We start from the raw sequence: 23,165 nt of genomic DNA on the forward strand, positions 1-23,165 counted from the left end.
AAGCGCTGCGGAATAAGTTGGTGCCATACGAAAAAAGATTATTATTAGGTCGGAGCGGAAGCCTCCACACCGACCTCCGTATCACTTGGAACTGTAGATACCACTCCCTTTTCCCTGGAAAACCCCTTTATGCAAACTGGATTTCCACCATGTTCTTAATGGATTAGTTGTGCCACTGAAGTATCCCTTCTATCCATCACAACACATATATGTTCTAGGATCCTTTGCAAGAAAACTACAAAAAGAAAAAAATTAGCTTTTGTGTCACCGCATTCCAAGAGCAATAGCAATTTTATTTTCCCAACAATACTTAATGAGCGGCTTTCTTCTGCAAAAGAGTTTGTCTTAATTAATCCCATTTTTGGGAACATGTAACATTTTGATCACTTTTAATGCCAATTTTTTTGGAGGCTTGATTAACAAAATCTGCAATTCTGAGGTTTTTTAAATCAGGTTTTTTTTACGGCGTTCACCGTGATATTAATGTTCAACAAGAATGAATTGAATGCCATAACGTTCCCACGTTTTGAACATGAAAATGGCTTTGTCCCATGTGGAATCTCTGATGTCTAACCAGATCTGATTTCAAGGTAAAACATTTCCCACATTCAGGATCTGAACCTGGCTCTGCCCCTGCGTGAGCCCTCTAATGTCTAACAAAATAGGATTGCTGGGTAAAATATTTCCCACATTCTGGACATAAATATATAACTGCTCTTGTGTGTGAATTCTCTCATGTAGAATAAGTCTGGATTTTAAACTAAAACATTTCCCACATTGGCGACATGAAAAATGAGATCTCTGATAATGTCTTACAAGATCTGATTTCCAGATAAAACATTTCCCACATTCTGAACATGTAAATGTCTTCGGGTGAGGGCACTGATGTGCAAAACGATCTAATTTCCTGGTAAAACATTTTCCACATTCTGAACATGAAAATGTCTTCGTGTGAGTTCTCTGATGACCAACAAGATCTGATTTCCGTGTAAAACATTTCCCACACTCCGAACATGAAAATGGTTTCTCCCCTGTGTGAATTCTCTGATGTGTAACAAGTTGTGATTTAAACATAAAACATTTTGGACACTCAGAACATGAAAATGGCTTCGAGTGAGTTCTCTGATGACTAACGAGATCGGAAGTCTGTGTGAAACATTTCCCACACTCAGAACATGAAAATTGTTTTTCCCCTGTGTGAGTTCTCTGATGAGTAAGAAGATCTGATTTCCACATAAAACATTTCCCACACTCAGAACATGAAAATAGCTTCGCCCCTGTGTGGCTTCTCTCATGTGGAACAAGATCTGATTTATTTATAGAACATCTTCCACTCTCTGAATGTAAAAATGCCTTCTCCGCCGTGGGAGCTTTTTGATATTCAACATCCCTGCTGTGACTTTTATCTGGCTCAGTAGTCTGTGATGCATCAGAAAGCAGGACCTGTGTAGCAGGATCAGATGATAGATGTTTGCTGTGAAGGGCTGAGGGTATATATGGGATAATAGTGGGCTCTTCTAATGTATCCTGGGCAATATTGCAGTCTTCTGCGTTAAGATCTGAAGACATCCGATATTCCCCTGAGCTCCTGGTACCGGCATCTGCCAACAATAAAATGCATTTTTGTAATTTTTTAATAAAATAAAGTATAAATTTGATATTCTATAACATTTGCATATAAAATTTCTATACAAAATTTGAAGGCTTGAAGCAAATTTCGATAATTAACCCATTGCCCCTCTGTGACTTACCCCAGTGGGTGCTGGTTAGTCACAGTAACAGTATGGGGTAATAATCACCCAAGTTATCACTGGTGTAAGAGTAATCTAGCAGCTGCTTCTGCATATTATCCCCCAGAGTTAATAAAAGTCACTTGACTTCTGGACATTATCCTCCAAGGCTAATATGGGTCACTTAAAAGACTCATGACAATGGTCAGGAGTAGAACAGGCTGGCTAGAAGCAGTTTGTGGAGGGGATGTGAAATGAACTAATATATGCAAACGTAACAGAAGACCTTGTATGTGATTTGCCACAAAATGCTGCACTTGCGTAACTTTCAATAGTTGGACGATTATTATCACTGCTTATATTATGAAATTGCCCTAGGAATACTCCGGGTTATATAAAGACAATTCTAATTGCCAATGGTAAAAAGTACCCATAGGGGATATCCCCTGAAATATAATCTAAATACTTTTTTTATTTAAAAAGACAACATTGAATGATATTTAAAATAAAGGGGCAAATGGTGGCAGTAATGGGATGGGACCAGAAGTCATCAATTAGTATCATGTATGTAACTGTGCATATACACACCAAAACATAGGCCTGGATGGCCAACTGCCAAACGCCTATGTGGAAATTTATAAATCAGCACCACCAAACCCCTATTAAAAATCTAATCTAAAGTCACCCCGACATGTTTCACCTTGCGGCGTCCCAGAGAGAGCAAAAAACCAGGGCTTGATAAAACTGACAACTACTGCTGCTAATGGGAAGCCTTTGATGATTCAGAGGGCTCCCCCAACTATGTAAGTCTGCTTTATCCATTCTTGTTTTATTTACAAAGTTAGCACAGACCTGGTAATTATTTTTACTATCTTTCTAATAGTTTTTGTTGGAGATTACTCCTTCCATATGGAATGCATAGATGGTATCCTTGTTGTATCTGGTGTTAGATCTTCCCAAACAGGTAGTGGTTATCAAGGTCCAGGCTCATCCCAAGGAAACGACTCTGGAGGCTCTAGGGGATCGAAGGCCAGATACAGCAGCCAAGGTGGCAATCCTTCTCCCACAGGATGCATCATACAGCCACCTGACTGCAACTAAATCAAGTTTAAATATTTGTTGTTGCTTTTGCAGAACCAATGCTTTGGGGTGAAGAGGACAAATAGAACTGGGTGAGAAAGGACTCTGGAGGAAAGTTAAACCTCTGTGCCTCTGCGAGACGCTCTACTCTAGGATGTCACATTTGAGCCATGGACCCACACATCAGTCAATGCAGATAATGTGTGGTGTAGTGTCTTCTGCTTGGATTGCCCCAGGCTTCAACAATGCTTCGACCAGGTTTGTCCAGAGATGCATAGCTTTTGCCCGATAAACCCAGCCAAAGTTACCAAAGTACCTCCTAGCTGTTACTCAAAAGCCAGACTACCTGTTCCAGTGACTGCAGATTGCTATATACAGCTACTTAAGGTAAGTTTCTGTGAGTTTGTGTTGGTTTGCATAGACCATTTCTCAGGTTGGATGGAGGTGTAGCTTGTAAAATTAAAAAATAAAAAAACAAATTCCAACGTCAAGACTACAAGTAAGAAAATATTGAACACAGAAAAACATTGCAGGTGATGAAAGAGCAGAAGATGTGACTGTTCTCTGCATTACTCCGTGGTTACTACTCACCTGGGCGGGTGTCTGTAGGGATCTCCTCCTTCCACCGCTCATCACCCCTCACATTTACCTCTTCTTTTACCACTATGGCTGCAGCATCAATATTCTTCAGATCATTACCCTGAGGGAAAAGCTGGGAAACAAATACTGTAAAAGTCAGACAGATGTAGAGGAACGTGTTAGATGAGCGGAGAAGATGGGTAATTAGCATAATGACCAGTAATGACAGGACAGCAGTAGTTATATGAGGGAGCCAGCTGCAGGTCTAACTTACATTTCCATACATAGTAGGAAGGAACAGCGAGATGAACGACTGTTGGAAACCTTTCATGTATGGGAAACCCCAGAATTCTCCAGACGGCCTCAGAACTGCTGATGTATCAACCACTTCATATAATGTGATCTCATCGCTATCATTTACAAGACCAAATGAAGCCCGGCCGCTGCCTTTATTACCATATTTACATGTATTGTATAGATCTTACAGAACTGCAATACTCTATGTTATATATGGGAACAAATGTAGGTGAAGGAACAGGATTATTAGGCCACCCCAGCAGTTATCCAGGGTTACACAAGGATCTCACCGGTGAAACCACCGTCCTTTGGGGCTCTTCGCCGGCACTGGGGTATCTGTTGTCTCCTGTGTGTCTTTCAGGAGGGTCGAGGATACTTTTTGCTGCAGCGACCTTCTTTCATACAGGGTGCATTGGGGGTTAAATTACCGCGAGGCCCATGGACAGGGACTTAGAGCAGTGGAAGGCGATCTAGAGGGTTGTGATTTATCCTGTGGTTGCTGTGGCTTTGTCCTGTCACTGTTGGGTACATCCTCTCAAACAATTATTTTTTGTTTGAGAGGTGTGGGAGGGGGGAGGGGGGGTGTACTACCAGCAGGAACAGGGCACAGCCATGCGCTCTAACGTGCCACCAACGTATGCCAACGTGTACATGCACGAATTTAAACAAGAGTCTGTGTACACGTCGAGGTTTTGGGATCTGCCGAGATGCTGGTACCGCTATATAGATGATTTTTTTCATCATATGGTTGGGTACCAAAACAGAACTGATGGAGTTTCAGCAGTATATGAACTCCATCTATACTGAACTTAAATTTATAGTGTTCTAGAAAGCAGATACAATTCCTTGATGTGTTGGTGATTGCAGAGGGAGAGTGTTTAAAAACTGACCTGCATGTAAAACCTACAGATAAAAACAGCCTTCTACTTTTTGACAGTCAACATCCAAGGAAAATGGAGCCAGTTGCTTCATGTGAGATTTACCAATGATGAGACCATTGACAGGCGTCTGGATGATGTTTGTCAGAGATTCATAGTGAGAGGATACCCTCCTGAGAGGTTGGTAGATCAGACCAGGTGTAACGTGAAGGAATTGGCGCAAAATGATTTATTGGCTGAAAAAAACTCGGAAATCTAACACTAAAAGGATTCCTTTTACACCTACATAAGATCCTTATAGTCGGAGGATCAGTGGCATAGTTAAAAAACATTGACCTTTATTGTCTAAATGCTGTAGTATTTAGGAATTCCTAGGACCCCCAATAATGGCGTACAAAAGAAGTTCCAACCTAAGAGATAAGTTGGTTGGCTCCCTGGTGATCCCCAGTGTGGGACCAGTACAACACACATTATTACCAACCAAGAATGGAGATTTTCCATGTCTTGGCTGTGCGTGTTGTGGCAATATCCAAAAGGGTGACACATTTAGCCACCCGTTGACAGGCAAGAAATAGCCTATTAGGGGGAGATTCTCGTGTGCCTCATCACATGCCCGGGCGGGTTGGCATATGTGGGACTGACATGTACTGAAATCCATGTGCGCATAACAAAGCATGAAAACAAAATTCGGACACAGAAGAATTAATTATGGAGGCTAACCATGGAGTGAGCCGGCAAAAATTTAAAATGATAGATTGTGTGCCGGTGCTACCAAGAGGAGGGATAGGCTTAAAATACTACAGAAGAAAGAGTTAGGCTGGATTTTTGAGCTGGATACTATGACACCGAAGGGGCTCAATATGAAATACCACTACAGGCCACACTTGTAGGGTGGGTTTTCCACATACTGTTTAGGATGTGGTGTTGTTGTTCTCTCTTCGGCTCTTATTTTGAACATATATACTATCTTGTGTGTATTTGTTTTAATACTTAAGTTTTGTTTCTTTTATTCTTTTCCTTTTTTCAGGTGATGTTTTTATGTGACCTCTATGTGACTCCATCCCGTATGCATACTGCATGACTACTAGAGTTGAGCGAACATACTCTGCCGAGCTTGATGCTCATTTAAGTATTAGCATACTCGATGGTGCTCGTTACTCGAATGAGCATCAAGCGGTGTTCGACCCTGCCCCAGCTTTTGGCTCCTCCCCACCGCGCGCCATTGGAAATTTTTTTGTCGAGAGAGAGAGAGAGAAAGAGACAGAAAAAGAGACAGAGAGAGAAACGGACATACGTCATGGCATCTTGAGTGTTTCATGCATATATCCATCCTTGGCGAGGTCATCAGAAAAATTATCTCATATGGAAGATATCAACGGATGAAACTATGATTCAGCATAGATAGATGAGCCTTAAGTTGTTTCAGTGCGGAAAGAAACTTCTGTTAGGGCACTTTTGCACTAAGAGATTTATCATTTACAGGAGCAGCTTGTTTATACAGTGAATGTGAATGACTAAACGCTCGCTGTTTACACGCAGCAATGTGTAAATGAGCGAACAATGATTTTTCTACTTGCATGTAACAAATGAGAAGCAAATAAATTCTCGTTTGTCTTCCAGTTCTTGGCTGTGTTTACACTGAGCGCTTATCGTTCCATGTAAAAGCACAATTCTTCTTTGCCCGACGAGCGAATGAGCTGCTAACGCCATCACCAGCACATCCGCACTCGGCAGCCTGTTTCTCGTTGACAATCCTGCAGTTCTCGTCTGCTAATCATTCATTGTTCCACATTCCTATGTCACACAGTGAACGATCAGGGGTTAAACTGCAGGATAAGCGCACAAGCCGCCGCTGATCCTTATGCCGGCTGAAACTGAGCAACAAACGAGAAGTGCATGATTCTTGTTCGCCATTCAGTCGTTTTCTGCTATTAAACTGAACGTTCGTCTCAAAGGGTTGGGGACAATTTGGTATTGAATGCAGAACCTTCAGAGCCTTCTACAGATTATAGGGAGTTTCTCCACGTACCGGATAATCCTGTGGATGGAGAGGACTGGGGCGGCTCTCTGGTGATGTCCTCTTACCGGATCTATCTGTAAGACACACATACAGTGACTGGACTCCATCTTCAAGTACTTAAGGTCATGTGTTCTTCTATATGTCTATTACCTTGTGATGTGAGGGGCTGCTGATCCTCCATCATGACCTCCTTGTACAGATCCTTGTGTCCTTCTAAATACTCCCACTCCTCCATGGAGAAATAGACGGAGACGTCCTGACACCTTACAGGAACCTGACAACACAATATACAGTCATCCTCCACAGCCCTCCTGTTACTGTATAATGTCCCCCATTCCCCACAGTGTCACCTCTCCTGTCAGCAGCTCAGTCATCTTGTAGACATGTTCCAGGATCTTCTGCCCATCGAAGTCCTCATGTATCGGGTAGTGAGTTGAAGGCCCCGTTATTGAGCTCAGGGTTCTTCCATAACCTTCAGACACAAAGTTCTGCCAGCGCTCACTAGAGGTCTTCTTCACTGCTGTATAATCCTGATGAGAGACGGACTAATAAATGGTGTTACATATATCTACAGAGTCCCTCACCTTCTCAGTCATGTCCATCTGTTATCATAGAGAAGAAACAGCTTTTGCCCGTGACCTCGTCTTCGTGAAATTCGTATCACACTTTCTAGATGCTACAAATCGTAACTATCTTCATAATTATTATGCTGCTAACCCATCGCTAATTAACTTATGTTATAAACCTCTTTCTTTATCATATATCTTTGGTGTTTATTATATAAACCATTCTAATAATCCCTGTATTATAATCCTATTAGTGAAGGACCTCTTTGTAAACTACATTCGTAGTATTACCTTCAGGTACAAGGACCACCAGACTGCAGGAGGAACTCACTCTGGAACAGCCACATAGAACTGACCTGGTGAAGAACAGTCCTTCTTCAAGTCTATTCCGGATACCTTCAACGATTGTCCCTGCGATTTATTGATTGTCATTGCAAAGCAGACCTTGAGGGGAACGGCAGGCTTTTGAACTCAAATGGCTACTTAGTGGGTATTAGTGGTATGAATACAGTTTCCCCTTTAGCACATCCAGTGATTACTGTGGTCTCAATGACATTTAAATGGAAAACTTTTATTTGCAGTCTGGTGCCATTATATAATTTTGGAGGGTTTGGGTTTCTTCGTAACATGACTGGTGCGCAAACCTTAAAAATGAGGTTATGCAGGGGAAATACCAGTTGGGTTGGGGTGTGTAGGAATTCCACAGGATAGTTTACTGCGTCATCAGTTTGTAGTACTGAATCTGTAGATTTATAGGTTAAGAAAATTGTAGATCAATGTATCAGTTAATTATTCTTTTATTGGATTGTAGACTAGAAAGATATAGCCTGCTAGTATAAGTAGTGAAGGGGTTAAACGAAACCTTTTCTATACCATTATGGGTAGACAGACAAGATAAGAGTCTGCAGACTGCCTCTCTTGCATTCCTTTTCACTGAACTCATAACGTCTCATTGTATGTTATAGTAACACCTCAAAAGGTGTAACTATGTTAATCATTTTAGTTTCAGCCTATTATGTATTATTATTAATCTTGGAGGTATGTACTTTTTCTGTGATGTCATTTATAGTATAAAAACCAAATACACCTTAGAATAAATTAGAAATCATCTGATACCGCACAGGCTGGTGTGATTTGTATTTCTCCTGGGCCCAGACTTCTGCACGAGATCTGGGATCATCTTCTCTTTGATAAACACATACATTCTCCTTACATTATATAACTTTTTTTCTCCTTTTAATGATTTCAACAAAAGATCGTTAATAGCAGCAGCTTTGTCATTTTAGGAAGTTAAAAAAAAGTTATAGGCTTCGCTGTGATGTCAGAGATGTCGGGGTACACCTGAGCAGTCAATTCTGTAAGAGATGTCACCACTATGGCTAAGCTTGGCGTTATACTAATCTTACCTTCAAGTGTAGAGTTTTCTCTGTCTCCTATTTTAAGTAAAATCTCTGAAAAATGCCCATCGGAAGCGTCACCTCTTAAGAGAACTCTCACATCTGTTATTAGGGAGAGCTTCTGAATATGAGGCCTTCCAAATATGAAGATTTTAAACATGTTCTTACTTTTTCGGCTCTTGTTCCCCTGGGCACGATTGGTAAAGTTTGTCTGGACAGTCTCCAGCTAAGAGAACAGTAACACCCCCATTAACCCCTTCAGCACGCCTGGAATTTTTCCGGGGCGAGCTCCACTGCCCATAGTGATATAGCCCAGAAGATTTCCGGGCTATGTTTCACTAAGGGAGCTGCAGAGCACACTGCCACAAGCTGTGGCATTTTGTTCTGCCTGCACAGTCCCACACAGAACCGTGCAAGACTTTAAGAAAAGGAAGCAGAAAGATAGCTGCCAGCAACTTCCTGCTTTTTTTTCTTTAACTCCTGCACTGTTTACAGGTTGCCATGGAGACCATTGGCTTGTCAGAAGTCGGCCGATGGTCCGCGTGGCGGGGAGAGCTGGTGCTCGGCTGTCAGTTGACAGCCAGGCACCAGCTCTTACAGCGGAGAACAGAGAAAACCTACCATCTCTGCTGTTTAATCCTTTACATGCCGCGATCTGTGCATTTAAAGGGCTGTCCCCATTGGACTCTCCGCAATGTGATGAGGGGGTCCTGATGGGTCTCTGTGGCACCTGGAGGCTTGACTATAGCCTCTGGGTTTGCCAGCGATCTCCTGCTGTTTAACCCTTTACATGCCGCAGTCTGTGTGACCGCAGCATGTAAAGGGCTGACAGAGGGAGGGAGCTCCCTCTGTGGCACCCAGAGGCTTGAATATAGCCTTCGGGTCTGCCAGCTAAGTCAGACTTTGTCTAAGTGTCATAGCCTGTCTAAAACCCTGCTATGCCTCACCATAGCAGAGTATTAGAAGAATAAAAAAGTATTATGCAAATCCCCTAAATAAAAGTGCCAAAACCCCACCATTCTCCCTTTACTTTCTAAAAAATAAAAAAATGAAAAACAAAATTACACATGTGGTATCCCTGCGTTCGTAATGACCCAGAGAAGGAAGTTAGTACATTATTTAACCCCTTAATGACGCCGCCCTTTTTTGTTTTTTCCTCCATCCTTTAAAAAAATCTTAACTCCTTTATTTATTCATGGACGTCGCTGTATGAGGGCTTGTTTTTTGCAGGGCGAGTTGTATTTTTCAATGGTGCTATTTAAAGTCTCATATAATGTACTGAAAACAATATTACTCTGCTTTGATATGTTGCACAGATGTGACTCCATATGTATCAGATTTAAAGGGGTTGTCCCGCGCCGAAACGGGTTGTTTTTTTTTCAATAGCCCCCCGTTCGGCGCGAGACAAACCCGATGCAGGGATAAAAAAAACAAAAAACGGGTAGTACTTACCCGAATCCCCGCGCTCCGGTGACTTCTTACTTACCTTGTGAAGATGGCCGCCGGGATCTTCACACTCGGTGGACCGCAGGTCTTCTGTGCGGTCCATTGCCGATTCCAGCCTCCTGATTGGCTGGAATCTGCACACGTGACGGGGCGGAGCTACGAGGAGCCGCTCTCTGGCACGAGCGGCCCCATTCAGAAGGGAGAAGACCGGACTGCGCAAGCGCGTCTAATCGGGCGATTAGACGCTGAAGATTAGACGGCACCATGGAGACGAGGACGCTAGCAACGGAGCAGGTAAGTGAATAACTTCTGTATGGCTCATAATTAATGCACAATGTACATTACAAAGTGCATTAATATGGCCATACAGAAGTGTATAGACCCACTTTGTTTCGCGGGACAACCCCTTTAAGTTCAGCTGATGATGTTCTGTGGACCTCGGGGTTATTCAGCTGATGATGTTCTCTGGACCTCAGGGTTATTCAGCTGATGATGTTCTGTGGACCTCGGGGTTATTCAGCTGATGATGTTCTGTGGACCTCGGGGTCATTCAGCTGATGATGTTCTGCGGACCTCGGGGTCATTCAGCTGATGATGTTCTATGGACCTCGGGGTTATTATCTTGGTATTTAGCTGCTACAGCTCTATGAACCTGAGGATTTGTTTGCTGGTAATCTGTCACTGCGGCGCGGTGAACTTCCTTATCCCTGTGTACTTAGTAGCGGCTTCCTTGAGCCATCTTCTTCTTCTTCTTCTGTTCCCATCAGTAAATTTAGCATGGCATTTTTTAACTTCTCAGAATTACAAGTACTTTCAAGCTGAGGAATGGGGAGTGCGTTCAACACAGCTTCATAAGGCAGGAAACACGGAAATGTCCGTTAGAGAGATGTTACGAAGACGTAACACGCAGTCTATTTACGGGCTTCCCTTTAACGCCAAACTTCCCATACAACTCCCCATTATGATAGGCTTCAAACACTGAACAGCTGCTACTAACTCGCACAAACCCCCATAGGTGTGCGGCCGCGACATATCAGCTAAACTGTTCTATATATTTCCATCACTATCCTGAGATAAAATAGTGAAGTCATCCCAGTGATTCCCCACGTGCTCCAATATCTCCTCACGCACCTCTCTGGCCATGACCGAAGTATAGTACAATGTATAGGATATTGCTCAGATATATGTATGGAAATATGATTTTGTTTGTTACCCTCATTACAGTCATCTACTCCTTATTCTGAAATCGCTGATAACAGGGAGCAATAGAGATGGGAATAATTATAACAGTTCTGCTGACCTCACACTTATGGTGGTTTGTGCGAATTAGTAGCATCCGGGCAAATATTTAGGTCGGTGTTTTTGACAATCAGTAAAATACGTGTTTAATTATTCGTTCAATAGATTATCAGGTTCATAGGTGCATTAGATATTGCTTACACACTTTGCCGCCCTTATCACCCCTTAAAGGTTGAATTTTCAAAACTCCTTTCTTAGAGGATCTCTATGTTTTACAATGAATCTACTGTGCTAATGTCAGTAGTTTTGGTTCTGCAATGATGAATCAGTCAGTCAGGACATTTCATTATATGTATAGACTAGCTGATATACCCAGCTTCACCCGAGTTAATTTGGTACTGGTGTTTATCTGGTGTTCACACAGAAAATCTTATGAAGTCGTGGTTACTTTAGAGATACTGGGAAAAAAATATGTTTGCCATTTTGCATGGTTCTTTGCGTTACCCAGAAAACACCACGGGGAGGAAACCATGTGACGTTTCCTTTATATAAAATGACATTGGGAAATGAAAGAATTACATTACGTACAGAAAATTTGTACGCTAATTGTTTTGTGCTTAGAACTGAATAATCGAGTTGGGACCTCTTTACTTTTCCTATTTATGACATAATCAATGTTCGTGCCAAATTTCTATGACATCGGGAAGTGAGAGAATTAGATTACGTACGTAAAATTTGGACGCTAATTATTTTGTGCTTAAAATTTGAATAATCGAGTTGAGACCCATTATCTTTTTCTATTAATGAGATAATCAACTAGTGCCAAATTTCAAGTTTGTATGACATTGAGAAGTGAGAGAATTAGATTCTGTACGTATAATTTGGATGCTAGTTCTTTTAGGCTAGACTTAAATAATCGAGTTGAGACCCATTAGCTTTTCCTATTTATGACATTATCAATGCTCGCGCCAAATTTCAAATTTCTATGACATCGGGAAGTAAGAGAATTAGATTACGTACGTAAAATTTGGACGCTAATTCTTTTGCGCTTATAATTGAATAATTGAGTTGGGAACCATTAACTTTTCCTATTTATGAAATAATCAATGCTCGTGCCAAATTTCATGTTTCTACGACTTCGGGAAGCTGGAGAATTAGATTCTGTACGGAAATTTTGGACGCTAGTTCTTTTACGCTAGAATTGAATAATTGAGTTGGGACCCAGTAGCTTTTCCTATTTATGACATAATCTATGCCTGCGCCAAATTTCATGTTTCTACGACATCGGGAGGTTGGAGAATTAGTGTTGAGTCTGTGAGTGAGTGAGTCAGTGAGGGCTTTCGTCTTTTTATATATAGATAAAGATGATGTCGTGTGACGTCATTAGAATCTCTCACCTCTCCAGTAAGCTGATAGAGGATCTCTAGGGTAAGATGTAATAGACTCTCTGCCATCTCCTTCCTCTTCCCATCCATCCCTGGCAGGCTCATCAGAAAACCTCTCTCATATGGAAGATCCCAACAGATGATACCAGGATGCCGGAGCCTGAATGGAAAGAAGAGGAACGAATGTAAAAACCACAAAAAATACCTTTTATGGGGATAATAATGAGAAATCTGTTAGGAGATACTAGGGGCGGGCGCACACAAGCGGAATTTCCTCGCAGAATTTGCGCACATAATAGGTGGTGAATGAAGTCAATGAAAGTACATTCATTTTCATTGATCCACTCAGACTAGCAGTTTTTGATTGCGTATAAGACATGTGTACAAAGAGAACGTAACATGCTCTATTGTACCGCGTGTTATGCGCAATATAGCCCTATTCACTATGTGCCCGTAACAAATGCTGTACATATGCAATTACATTGTGTATGTGCTGAGTTTACATGCAATGCCACTAAGAGCGGGAAACTGGAAAAAAAAGAAACTAGTCAGACTGCGCATGACAGCGGGTGTGAGATACGCCATCATGCTCAGTGCAAAATCACTGCCCTATGCAGCGATATGCCTGCTCACTGCCCGCTCACAGTCAGCGGTAAAATGCTGCGTTTTACATGTGGCATTTTACAGATATGCTCATGTAAACAGGCACCGAAGTGTAGATTTTGTGTTCTCGCTTTGAATAGACTTATGGGGTGACAACGGTAGGTGATATACCCGCCCGAGTAAGCTTGCTACAGGTGTTTACTGGTTGTTGGCACTGAAAATTTTGTGAAGTCGTGGTTTCTTCAGGGTAACCGAAGAATAAAATATGTATACACAAAGAGGAGAGCTAGATTCTTCTCAGACTGCATGTACCGATGTCCCTCTGCAAAATGTGCCACCCCTCCCATTTTTTTTCAATTTTTACCCTTAAATGTAATGCCCCTTTTTATTCAAATTGAACCCCTGACTTGAGATTGCAGCCCCTTCTTTGCCTTAAAGCCATGCTCCATCCCTGCAGTTCATGGACGCTTCCTTATGTACTTTATAGCCTTTCAGTATATGCACACAGAGGTCAGCTAGATTCTCCTAAGTATATACACATAGAGGAGCATTACATTTTTTACAGTATATACACAGAGGAGCATTAGGGCTAATTCCCCCGGGCGGATTTCTGCCGCATATGACGCGGAGGAAGTCCGCGGCAATGCCCCGAAGCTATTAGCTTCTATTGAACCTAATAGCACAATGCTTCTCATATGCCTGCGGCAAATAGAACACCGATGAATTCCGCCCCGTGAATTCACTCGTACTCACCCGCAGCATGTTCTATTTGCCGTAGGCATACGAGTGGACGGTTTCCATTGCAGTCAATGGAAGCCGTCCGTCACGCTATCTTCTGCTGTAGCACAGGAAAAGATAGCGTGAAAACGCTGTGGGCGTGTCATATAACGCTACCGGCGCGTCATGCGCTCTACTGCACATCAGCGCTGGAGCGTCACGTGGGACGTCGGGGGGCAGATCCGGAGGTAAGTATGGGGTCTCTGGGGGGCACCGTGACAGACTCCGCTGCGGCATTCTGCTTGCGAAGCCCATCACGGCCATGGGCACTAGGCCTTAGATTATCCTCAGAATATACACATAGAGGGGCATTAGATTCTCCTCAGTATATACACATAGAGATGAGGTAGATTCTCTTCAGTATATACACATAGAGATGAGGTAGATTCTCATCAGTATATACACATAGAGATGAGGTAGATTCTCCTCAGTATATACACAAAGAGGTGAGGTAGATTCTCCTCGGTATATGCAAGTAGAGGTAAGGTGTATTCTCCTCATAATATACACACAGGGATGAGGTAGATTCTCCTCGGTATATACACATAGAGGGGAGGTGGATTCTCCTCGGTATATACACATTGAGATGAGATAGATTCTCCTCGGTATATACACATTGAGATGAGGTAGTTTCTCCTCGGTATATACACATAGAGGTGAGGTAGATTCTCCTCAGTATATACACATAGAGGTGAGGTAGATACTCCTCAGTATATACACATAGAGGTGGGGTAGAATCTCCTCAGCATATACATTTAGAGGTGAGGTAGACTCTTCTAAGCATATGCACATAGAGGTGAGGTAGATTCTCCTCAGTATATACACAGTCGTCAGTTATATTCTCCTCAGTATATACACACAGAGATCAGGTAAATTCTCCTCAGCATATACACACAGAGGTGAGGTAGATTCTCCTCAGTATATAAACAGAGGTAAGTTATAGTCTCCTCAGTATATACACATAGAAATTAGGTAAATTCTCCTCAGCATATACACAGAGAGGTGAGGTAGATTCTCCTCAGCATATACACAGAGAGGTGAGGTAGATTCTCCTCAGTATATACACATAGAGGTGAGGTAGATTCTCCTCATCATATACACAGAGAGGTGAGATAGATTTTCCTCATCATATACACATAGAGGTGAGGTAGATTCTCCTCAGCATATACACATAGAGGTGAGGTAGATTCTCCTCAGTATATACACAGAGGTCAGTTATATGCTCCTCAGTATATACACATAGAAATGAGGTAAATTCTCCTCAGCATATACACAGAGAGGTGAGGTAGATTCTCCACAGCATATACACATAGAGGTGAAATAGATTCTCCTCAGCATATACACATAGAGGTGAGGTAGATTCTCCTTAGCATATACACATAGAGGTGAGGTAGACTCTTCTCAGCATATACACATAGAGGTGAGGTAGATTCTCCTCAGTATATACACAGAGGTGAGGTAGATTCTCCTTAGTATATACACATAGAGGTGAGGTAGATTTTCCTCATCATATACACATAGAGGTGAGGTAGATTCTCCTCAGTATATACACAGAGGTCAGTTATATTCTCCTCAGTATATACACATAGAAATTAGGTAAATTCTCCTTAGCATATACACATAGAGGTGAAATAGATTCTCCTCAGCATATAGACATAGAGGTGAAATAGATTCTCCTCAGCATATACACAGAGAGGTGAGGTAGATTCTCCTCAGCATATACACATAGAGGTGAAATAGTTCTCCTCAGCATATACACATAGAGGTGAAATAGATTCTCCTCAGCATATACACATAGAGGTGAGGTAGATTCTCCTCAGTATATACACAGAGGTCAGTTATATTCTCCTCAGTATATACACATAGAAATTAGGTAAATTCTCCTCAGCATATACACAGAGAGGTGAGGTAAATTCTCCTCAGCATAAACACAGAGAGGTGAGGTAGATTCTCCTCAGCATATACACAGAGAGGTGAGGTAGATTCTCCTTAGTATATACACATAGAGGTGAGGTAGATTCTCCTTAGTATATACAAATAGAGGTGAGGTAGATTTTCCTCATCATATACACATAGAAGTGAGATAGAATCTCCTCATCATATACACATAGAGGTGAGGTAGATTCTCCTCAGTATATACACAGAGGTCAGTTATATTCTCCTCAGTATATACACATAGAAATTAGGTAAATTCTCCTTAGCATATACACATAGAGGTGAAATAGATTCTCCTCAGCATATAGACATAGAGGTGAAATAGAATCTCCTCAGCATATACACAGAGAGGTGAGGTAGATTCTCCTCAGCATATACACATAGAGGTGAGGTAGATTCTCCTCAGTATATACACAGAGGTCAGTTATATTCTCCTCAGTATATACACATAGAAATGAGGTAGATTCTCCTCAGCATATACACATAGAGGCGAAAGAGATTCTCCTCAGCATATACACATAGAGGTGAGGTAGACTCTTCTCAGCATATACACATAGAGGTGAGGTAGACTCTTCTCAGCATTTGCACATAGAGGTGAGGTAGATTCTTCTCATCATATACACATTCGTCAGTTATATTCTCCTCAGTATATACACACACATAGAGATCAGGTAAATTCTCCTCATCATATACACACACAGAGGTGAGGTAGATTCTCCTCAGCATATACACATAGAGGTGAGATAGAATCTCATCATATACGCAGAGGTGAGGTAGATTCTCCTCAGTATATACACATAGAGATTAGGTAAATTCTCCTCAGCATATACACAGAGGTGAGGTAGATTCTCCTCATCATATACACATAGAGGTGAGGTAGATTCTCCTCAGCATATACACACAGAGGTGAGGTAGATTCTCCTCAGCATATACACACAGAGGTGAGGTAGATTCTCCTCAGCATATACACACAGAGGTGAGGTAGATTCTCCTCAGTATATACACACAGAGGTGAGGTAGATTCTCCTCAGTATATACACACAGAGGTGAGGTAGATTCTCCTCAGTATATACACACAGAGGTGAGGTAGATTCTCCTCAGTATATACACACAGAGGTGAGGTAGATTCTCCTCAGTATATACACACAGAGGTGAGGTAGATTCTCCTCAGTATATACACACAGAGGTGAGGTAGATTCTCCTCAGTATATACACACAGAGGTGAGGTAGATTCTCCTCAGTATATACACACAGAGGTGAGGTAGATTCTCCTCAGTATATACACACAGAGGTGAGGTAGATTCTCCTCAGTATATACACACAGAGGTGAGGTAGATTCTCCTCAGTATATACACACAGAGGTGAGGTAGATTCTCCTCAGTATATACACACAGAGGTGAGGTAGATTCTCCTCAGTATATACACACAGAGGTGAGGTAGATTCTCCTCAGTATATACACACACAGAGGTGAGGCAGATGCTCCTCAGTATATACACAGAGAGGTGAGGTAGATTCCCCTCAGCATATACACATAGAGGTGAGGTAGATTCTCCTCAGTATACACACATAGAGGTGACGTAGATATTCCTCAGTATATACACATATAGGTGAGGTAGATTCTCCTCAGTATAGACACAGAGGTGAGGTAGATTCTCCTCAGTATATACACATAGAGGTGAGGTAGATTCTCCTCAGTATATACACATAGAGGTGAGGTAGATTCTCCTTAGTATATACACATAGAGGTGAGGTAGATTCTCCTCAGTATATACACATAGAGGTGAGGTAGATTCTCCTCAGTATATACACATAGAGGTGAGGTAGATTCTCCTCGGTATATACACATAGAGGTGAGGTAGATTCTCCTCAGTATATACACATAGAGGTGAGGTAGATTCTCCTCAGTATATACACATAGAGGTGAGGTAGATTCTCCTCAGTATATACACATAGAGGTGAGGTAGATTCTCCTCAGTATATACACATAGAGGTGAGGTAGATTCTCCTTAGTATATACACATAGAGGTGAGGTAGATTCCCCTCAGCATATACACATAGAGGTGAGGTAGATTCTCCTCAGTATATACACATAGAGATGAGGTAGATTCCCCTCAGCATATACACATAGAGGTGAGGTAGATTCTCCTCAGTATATACACATAGAGGTGAGGTAGATTCCCCTCAGCATATACACATAAAGGTGAGGTAGATTCTCCTCAGTATATACACATAGAGGTGAGGTAGATTCTCCTTAGTATATACACATAGAGGTGATGCCGATATTGATATGGTGTGAGATTTAATTCCGCAGCATGTTCATTTTAAATATAATGTATAGCAGTAGCCCATCCGGAGCTCTAGCCGGTTTTTAAAAATTTTTTTAAACGGCCCTGTCGTTTATATAACGACTAATGTAAAAATCATATATTGTGATAAGCCACGCCCCTAACCACGCCCCTGACCACACCTCTGTCCCGCTTTGTGACAAATGCGTGCTTCAAAAAGGGCTCAACTACTGGAACAGTTTGGGAACCAAGATAGAGACGTCCCTGCATGTACTAAAGGCACTAATCAGTAAGAAAAGGAGCAACAAGTTCTGATAAATCAGGCGACCTTTAGTGTTTATCTTGAGGCGCCGTGTGACGTGTCAGCGATCCTCCGAGCTGCTCGAATTGTAACCCTCAATTTGGAAAATAAGAATGAATCTGTAACGTTCTCTTGTGCTAACAGAGGAGCCGCTAATACTTATGGGGACGTGCAGAGGGGCCGCTAATACTTATGGGGACGTGCAGAGGGGCCGCTAATACTTATGGGGACGTGCAGAGGGGCCGCTAATACTTATGGGGACGTGCAGAGGGGCCGCTAATACTTATGGGGACGTACAGAGTGGCCGCTAATACTTATGGGGACGTGCAGAGGGGCCGCTAATACTTATGGGGACGTACAGAGTGGCCGCTAAGACTTATGGGGACGTACAGAGTGGCCGCTAAGACTTATGGGGACGTACAGAGTGGCCGCTAAGACTTATGGGGACGTACAGAGTGGCCGCTAAGACTTATGGGGACGTACAGAGTGGCCGCTAAGACTTATGGGGACGTACAGAGTGGCCGCTAATACTTATGGGGACGTACAGGGGGGCCGCTAATACTTATGGGGACGTACAGAGGGGCCGCTAATACTTATGGGGATGTACAGAGGGGCCGCTAATACTTATGGGGATGTACAGAGGGGCCGCTAATACTTATGGGGATGTACAGAGGGGCCGCTAATACTTATGGGGATGTACAGAGGGGCCGCTAATACTTAGGGGAGAAGTATAGTGGGGCCGCTAATACTTATGGGGACGTACAGAGGGGCCGCTAATACTTGGGGGAGACGTACAGAGGGGCCGCTAATACTTGGGGGAGACGTATAGAGGGGCCGCTAACACTTGGGGGAGACGTATAGTGGGGCCGCCAATACTTGGTAGAGACATATAGTGGGGCCGCCAATACTTGGGGGAGACGTATAGTGGGGCCGCTAATACTTATGGGGACATACAGATGGGCCGCTAATACTTATGGGGACGTACCGAGGGGCCGCTAATACTTATGGGGACGTACAGAGGAGCCGCTAATACTTGGTAGAGACGTATAGTGGGGCCGCTAATACTTGGTAGAGACGTATAGTGGGGCCGCTAATACTTGGTAGAGACGTATAGTGGGGCCGCTAATACTTGGTAGAGACGTATAGTGGGGCCGCTAATACTTGGGGGAGACGTAAAGTGGGGCCGACGTACAGAGGGGCCGCTAATACTTGGGGGAGACGTAGAGTGGGGCCGCTAATACTTGGGGGAGACGTAGAGTGGGGCCGCTAATACTTGGGGGAGACGTAGAGTGGGGCCGCTAATACTTGGGGGAGACGTAGAGTGGGGCCGCTAATACTTGGGGGAAACGTAGAGTGGGGCCGCTAATACTTGGGGGAGACGTAGAGTGGGGCCGCTAATACTTGGGGGAGACGTAGAGTGGGGCCGCTAATACTTGGGGGACACGTATAGTGGGGCCGCTAATACTTCGGGGAGATGTATAGTGGGGCCGCTAATACTTCGGGGAGATGTATAGTGGGGCCGCTAATACTTCGGGGAGACATATAGAGGGGCCGCTAATACTTGGGGGAGACGTATAGAGGGGCCGCTAATACTTGGGGGAGACATAGAGTGGGGCCGCTAATACTTGGGCGAGACGTACAGAGGGGCCGCTAATACTTGGGGGAGACGTATAGTGGGGCCGCTAATACTTATGGGGGAGACGTACAGTGGGGCCGCTAATACTTATGGGGACGTAAAGAGGGGCCGCTAATACTTGGGGGAGACGTATAGTGGGGCCGCCAATACTTGGGGGAGACGTATAGTGGGGGTCGCTAATACTTGGGGGAGATGTATAGTGGGGCCGCTAATACTTCGGGGAGACATATAGAGGGGCCGCTAATACTTGGGGGAGACGTACAGAGGGGCCGCTAATACTTGGGGGAGACGTAGAGTGGGGCCGCTAATACTTGGCGGCGACGTATAGTGAGGCCGCTAATACCTGGGGGAGACGTATATTGGGGCTGCTAATACTTGGGGGAGACGTGTAGTGGGGCCGCTAATACTTGGGGGAGACGTATAGTGGGACCGCTAATACCTGGGGGAGACGTATAGTGAGGCCGCTAATACTTCGGGGAGACGTATAGTGAGGCCGCTAATACCTGGGGGAGACGTATAGTGAGGCCGCTAATACCTGGGGGAGACGTATAGTGAGGCCGCTAATACCTGGGGGAGACGTACAGTGGGGCCGCTAATACTTGGGGGAGACGTATACTGGGACCGCTAATACCTGGGGGAGACGTATAGTGAGGCCCCTAGTACCGGGGGGAGACGTATAGTGAGGCCGCTAATACTTGGGGAAGACGTATAGTGAGGCCGCTAATACCTGGGGGAGATGTATAGTGAGGCCGCTAATACCTGGGGGAGACGTATAGTGAGGCCACTAATACCTGGGGGAGACGTATAGTGGGGACGCTAATACCTGGGGGAGACGTATAGTGGGGACGCTAATACCTGGGGGAGACGTATAGTGGGGACGCTAATACCTGGGGGAGACGTATAGTGGGGACGCTAATACCTGGGGGAGACGTATAGTGAGGCCGCTAATACTTGGGGGAGACGTATAGTGGGTCCGCTAATACTTGGGGGGGGGGGGGCGTATAGTGGGTCCGCTAATACTTGGGGGGGACGGATTGTGGGGCCCCTAATACTTGGGGGGGACGGATTGTGGGGCCTCTAATACTTGGGGGGGACGGATAGTGGGGCCCCTAATACTTGGGGGGGACGGATAGTGGGGCCCCTAATACTTGGGGGGGACGGATAGTGGGGCCCCTAATACTTGGGGGGGACGGATAGTGGGGCCGCTAATACTTCGGGGAGACATATAGAGGGGCCGCTAATACTTGGGGGAGACGTATAGAGGGGCCGCTAATACTTGGGGGAGACATAGAGTGGGGCCGCTAATACTTGGGCGAGACGTACAGAGGGGCCGCTAATACTTGGGCGAGACGTATAGTGGGGCCGCTAATACTTATGGGGGAGACGTACAGTGGGGCCGCTAATACTTATGGGGACGTACAGAGGGGCCGCTAATACTTGGGGGAGACGTATAGTGGGGCCGCCAATACTTGGCGGAGACGTATAGTGGGGCCGCTAATACTTGGGGGAGACGTATAGTGAGGCCGCTAATACCTGGGGGAGACGTATAGTGAGGCCGCTAATACCTGGGGGAGACGTATAGTGAGGCCGCTAATACCTGGGGGAGACGTATAGTGAGGCCGCTAATACTTGGGGGAGACGTATAGTGAGGCCGCTAATACCTGGGGGAGACGTATAGTGGGGCCGCTAATACCTGGGGGAGACGTATAGTGGGGACGCTAATACCTGGGGGAGACGTATAGTGGGGACGCTAATACCTGGGGGAGATGTATAGTGGGGACGCTAATACCTGGGGGAGACGTATAGTGGGGACGCTAATACCTGGGGGAGACGTATAGTGGGGACGCTAATACCTGGGGGAGACGTATAGTGGGGACGCTAATACCTGGGGGAAACGTATAGTGGGGACGCTAATACCTGGGGGAGACGTATAGTGGGGACGCTAATACCTGGGGGAGACGTATAGTGAGGCCGCTAATACTTGGGGGAGACGTATAGAGTGTCCGCTAATACTTGGGGGGGGGGGGGGGCGTATAGTGGGTCCGCTAATACTTGGGGGGGACGGATAGTGGGGCCCCTAATACTTGGGGTGGGACGGATAGTGGAGCCGCTAATACTTGGGGGGCCTCACTATTACAGGGGTGGAGGGGGGACACAGAGGGACCACTCATACTTGGGGGAGACTTACAAAGAGAGCACTATTATTGGGGGAAACGTAGGGGAAGCACTATTACTTGGATGAGGAAGCAAGAAGGTTCTGCTGTCACTTGATGGGACACAGAAGGACCAATGCTACTTAGAGGGAGGACACAGAGGGGCTGCTGTTACTTGAGGGGGGAGGGAACAGAGGGGCCGCTGTTGCTTGAGGGGGGGAGGGAACAGAGGGGCCGCTGTTGCTTGAGGGGGGGAGGGAACAGAGGGGCCGCTGTTGCTTGAGGGGGGTAGGGAAGAGAGGGGCCGCTGTTGCTTGAGGGGGGGAGGGAAGAGAGGGGCCGCTGTTACTTGAGGGGGGGACAACACAGAGGCGCCACTGTTACTTAGGGGGGGGGGGGGGCGGGGAACAGAGGACGCCACTGGTACTTAGGGGGGGCGGGGAACAGAGGACGCCACTGGTACTTAGATGGGGGAACACAGAGGAGCATTACTTTGTAGGGGGGATTATTACTGTGTGGAGGACTGAGTTGGAAGTTACACACGTCTTGGGGTCCCTCATCTTATAGGACCCTAGTACAGACCCCGCTCACTGCAGACAAGCAGCATTAGCTACACTGCGCATGTTACAGAAGACAGACATATTACTTACCCTGCGCAGCCGTGTACTTACAGGACCTGTGGTGATGTCACAGTCATGTAGGCAGTCACATGGGTGGGAGGAGGAGAGTCACATGATCAGCACAGTGTGTCATATGCCCGCCGGAGAACTGCGGTTGAAAAGGGAAATATGCGTCCTTGGATACACTGAGCTGATCATGTGACGCCCCTTCCTCCACCCATGTGACCGGTCACATGA

At 44.7% G+C, this 23,165-nt stretch overlaps 1 protein-coding gene across 1 annotated transcript; it reads right to left on the reverse strand.

Annotated features, from left to right (window-relative positions):
* Window positions 1-283: 283 nt before the first annotated feature.
* LOC136620466 (gastrula zinc finger protein XlCGF57.1-like) lies at window positions 284-22,981 on the reverse strand. Its single transcript, XM_066595251.1, has 6 exons — window positions 22,959-22,981; window positions 12,630-12,777; window positions 6,735-7,114; window positions 6,594-6,658; window positions 3,402-3,522; window positions 284-1,601 (listed from the first exon to the last, which is right to left on the reverse strand). The coding sequence occupies exons 3-6, from the start codon at window positions 6,817-6,819 to the stop codon at window positions 586-588; spliced, it is 1,287 nt and encodes a 428-aa protein (XP_066451348.1). The 5' UTR covers window positions 6,820-7,114; window positions 12,630-12,777; window positions 22,959-22,981; the 3' UTR covers window positions 284-585.
* Between the last annotated feature and the right edge of the window lie 184 nt (window positions 22,982-23,165).

The sequence above is a fragment of the Eleutherodactylus coqui genome, chromosome 3 (genome assembly GCF_035609145.1).
Source record: "Eleutherodactylus coqui strain aEleCoq1 chromosome 3, aEleCoq1.hap1, whole genome shotgun sequence".
Taxonomy (NCBI): domain Eukaryota; kingdom Metazoa; phylum Chordata; class Amphibia; order Anura; family Eleutherodactylidae; genus Eleutherodactylus; species Eleutherodactylus coqui.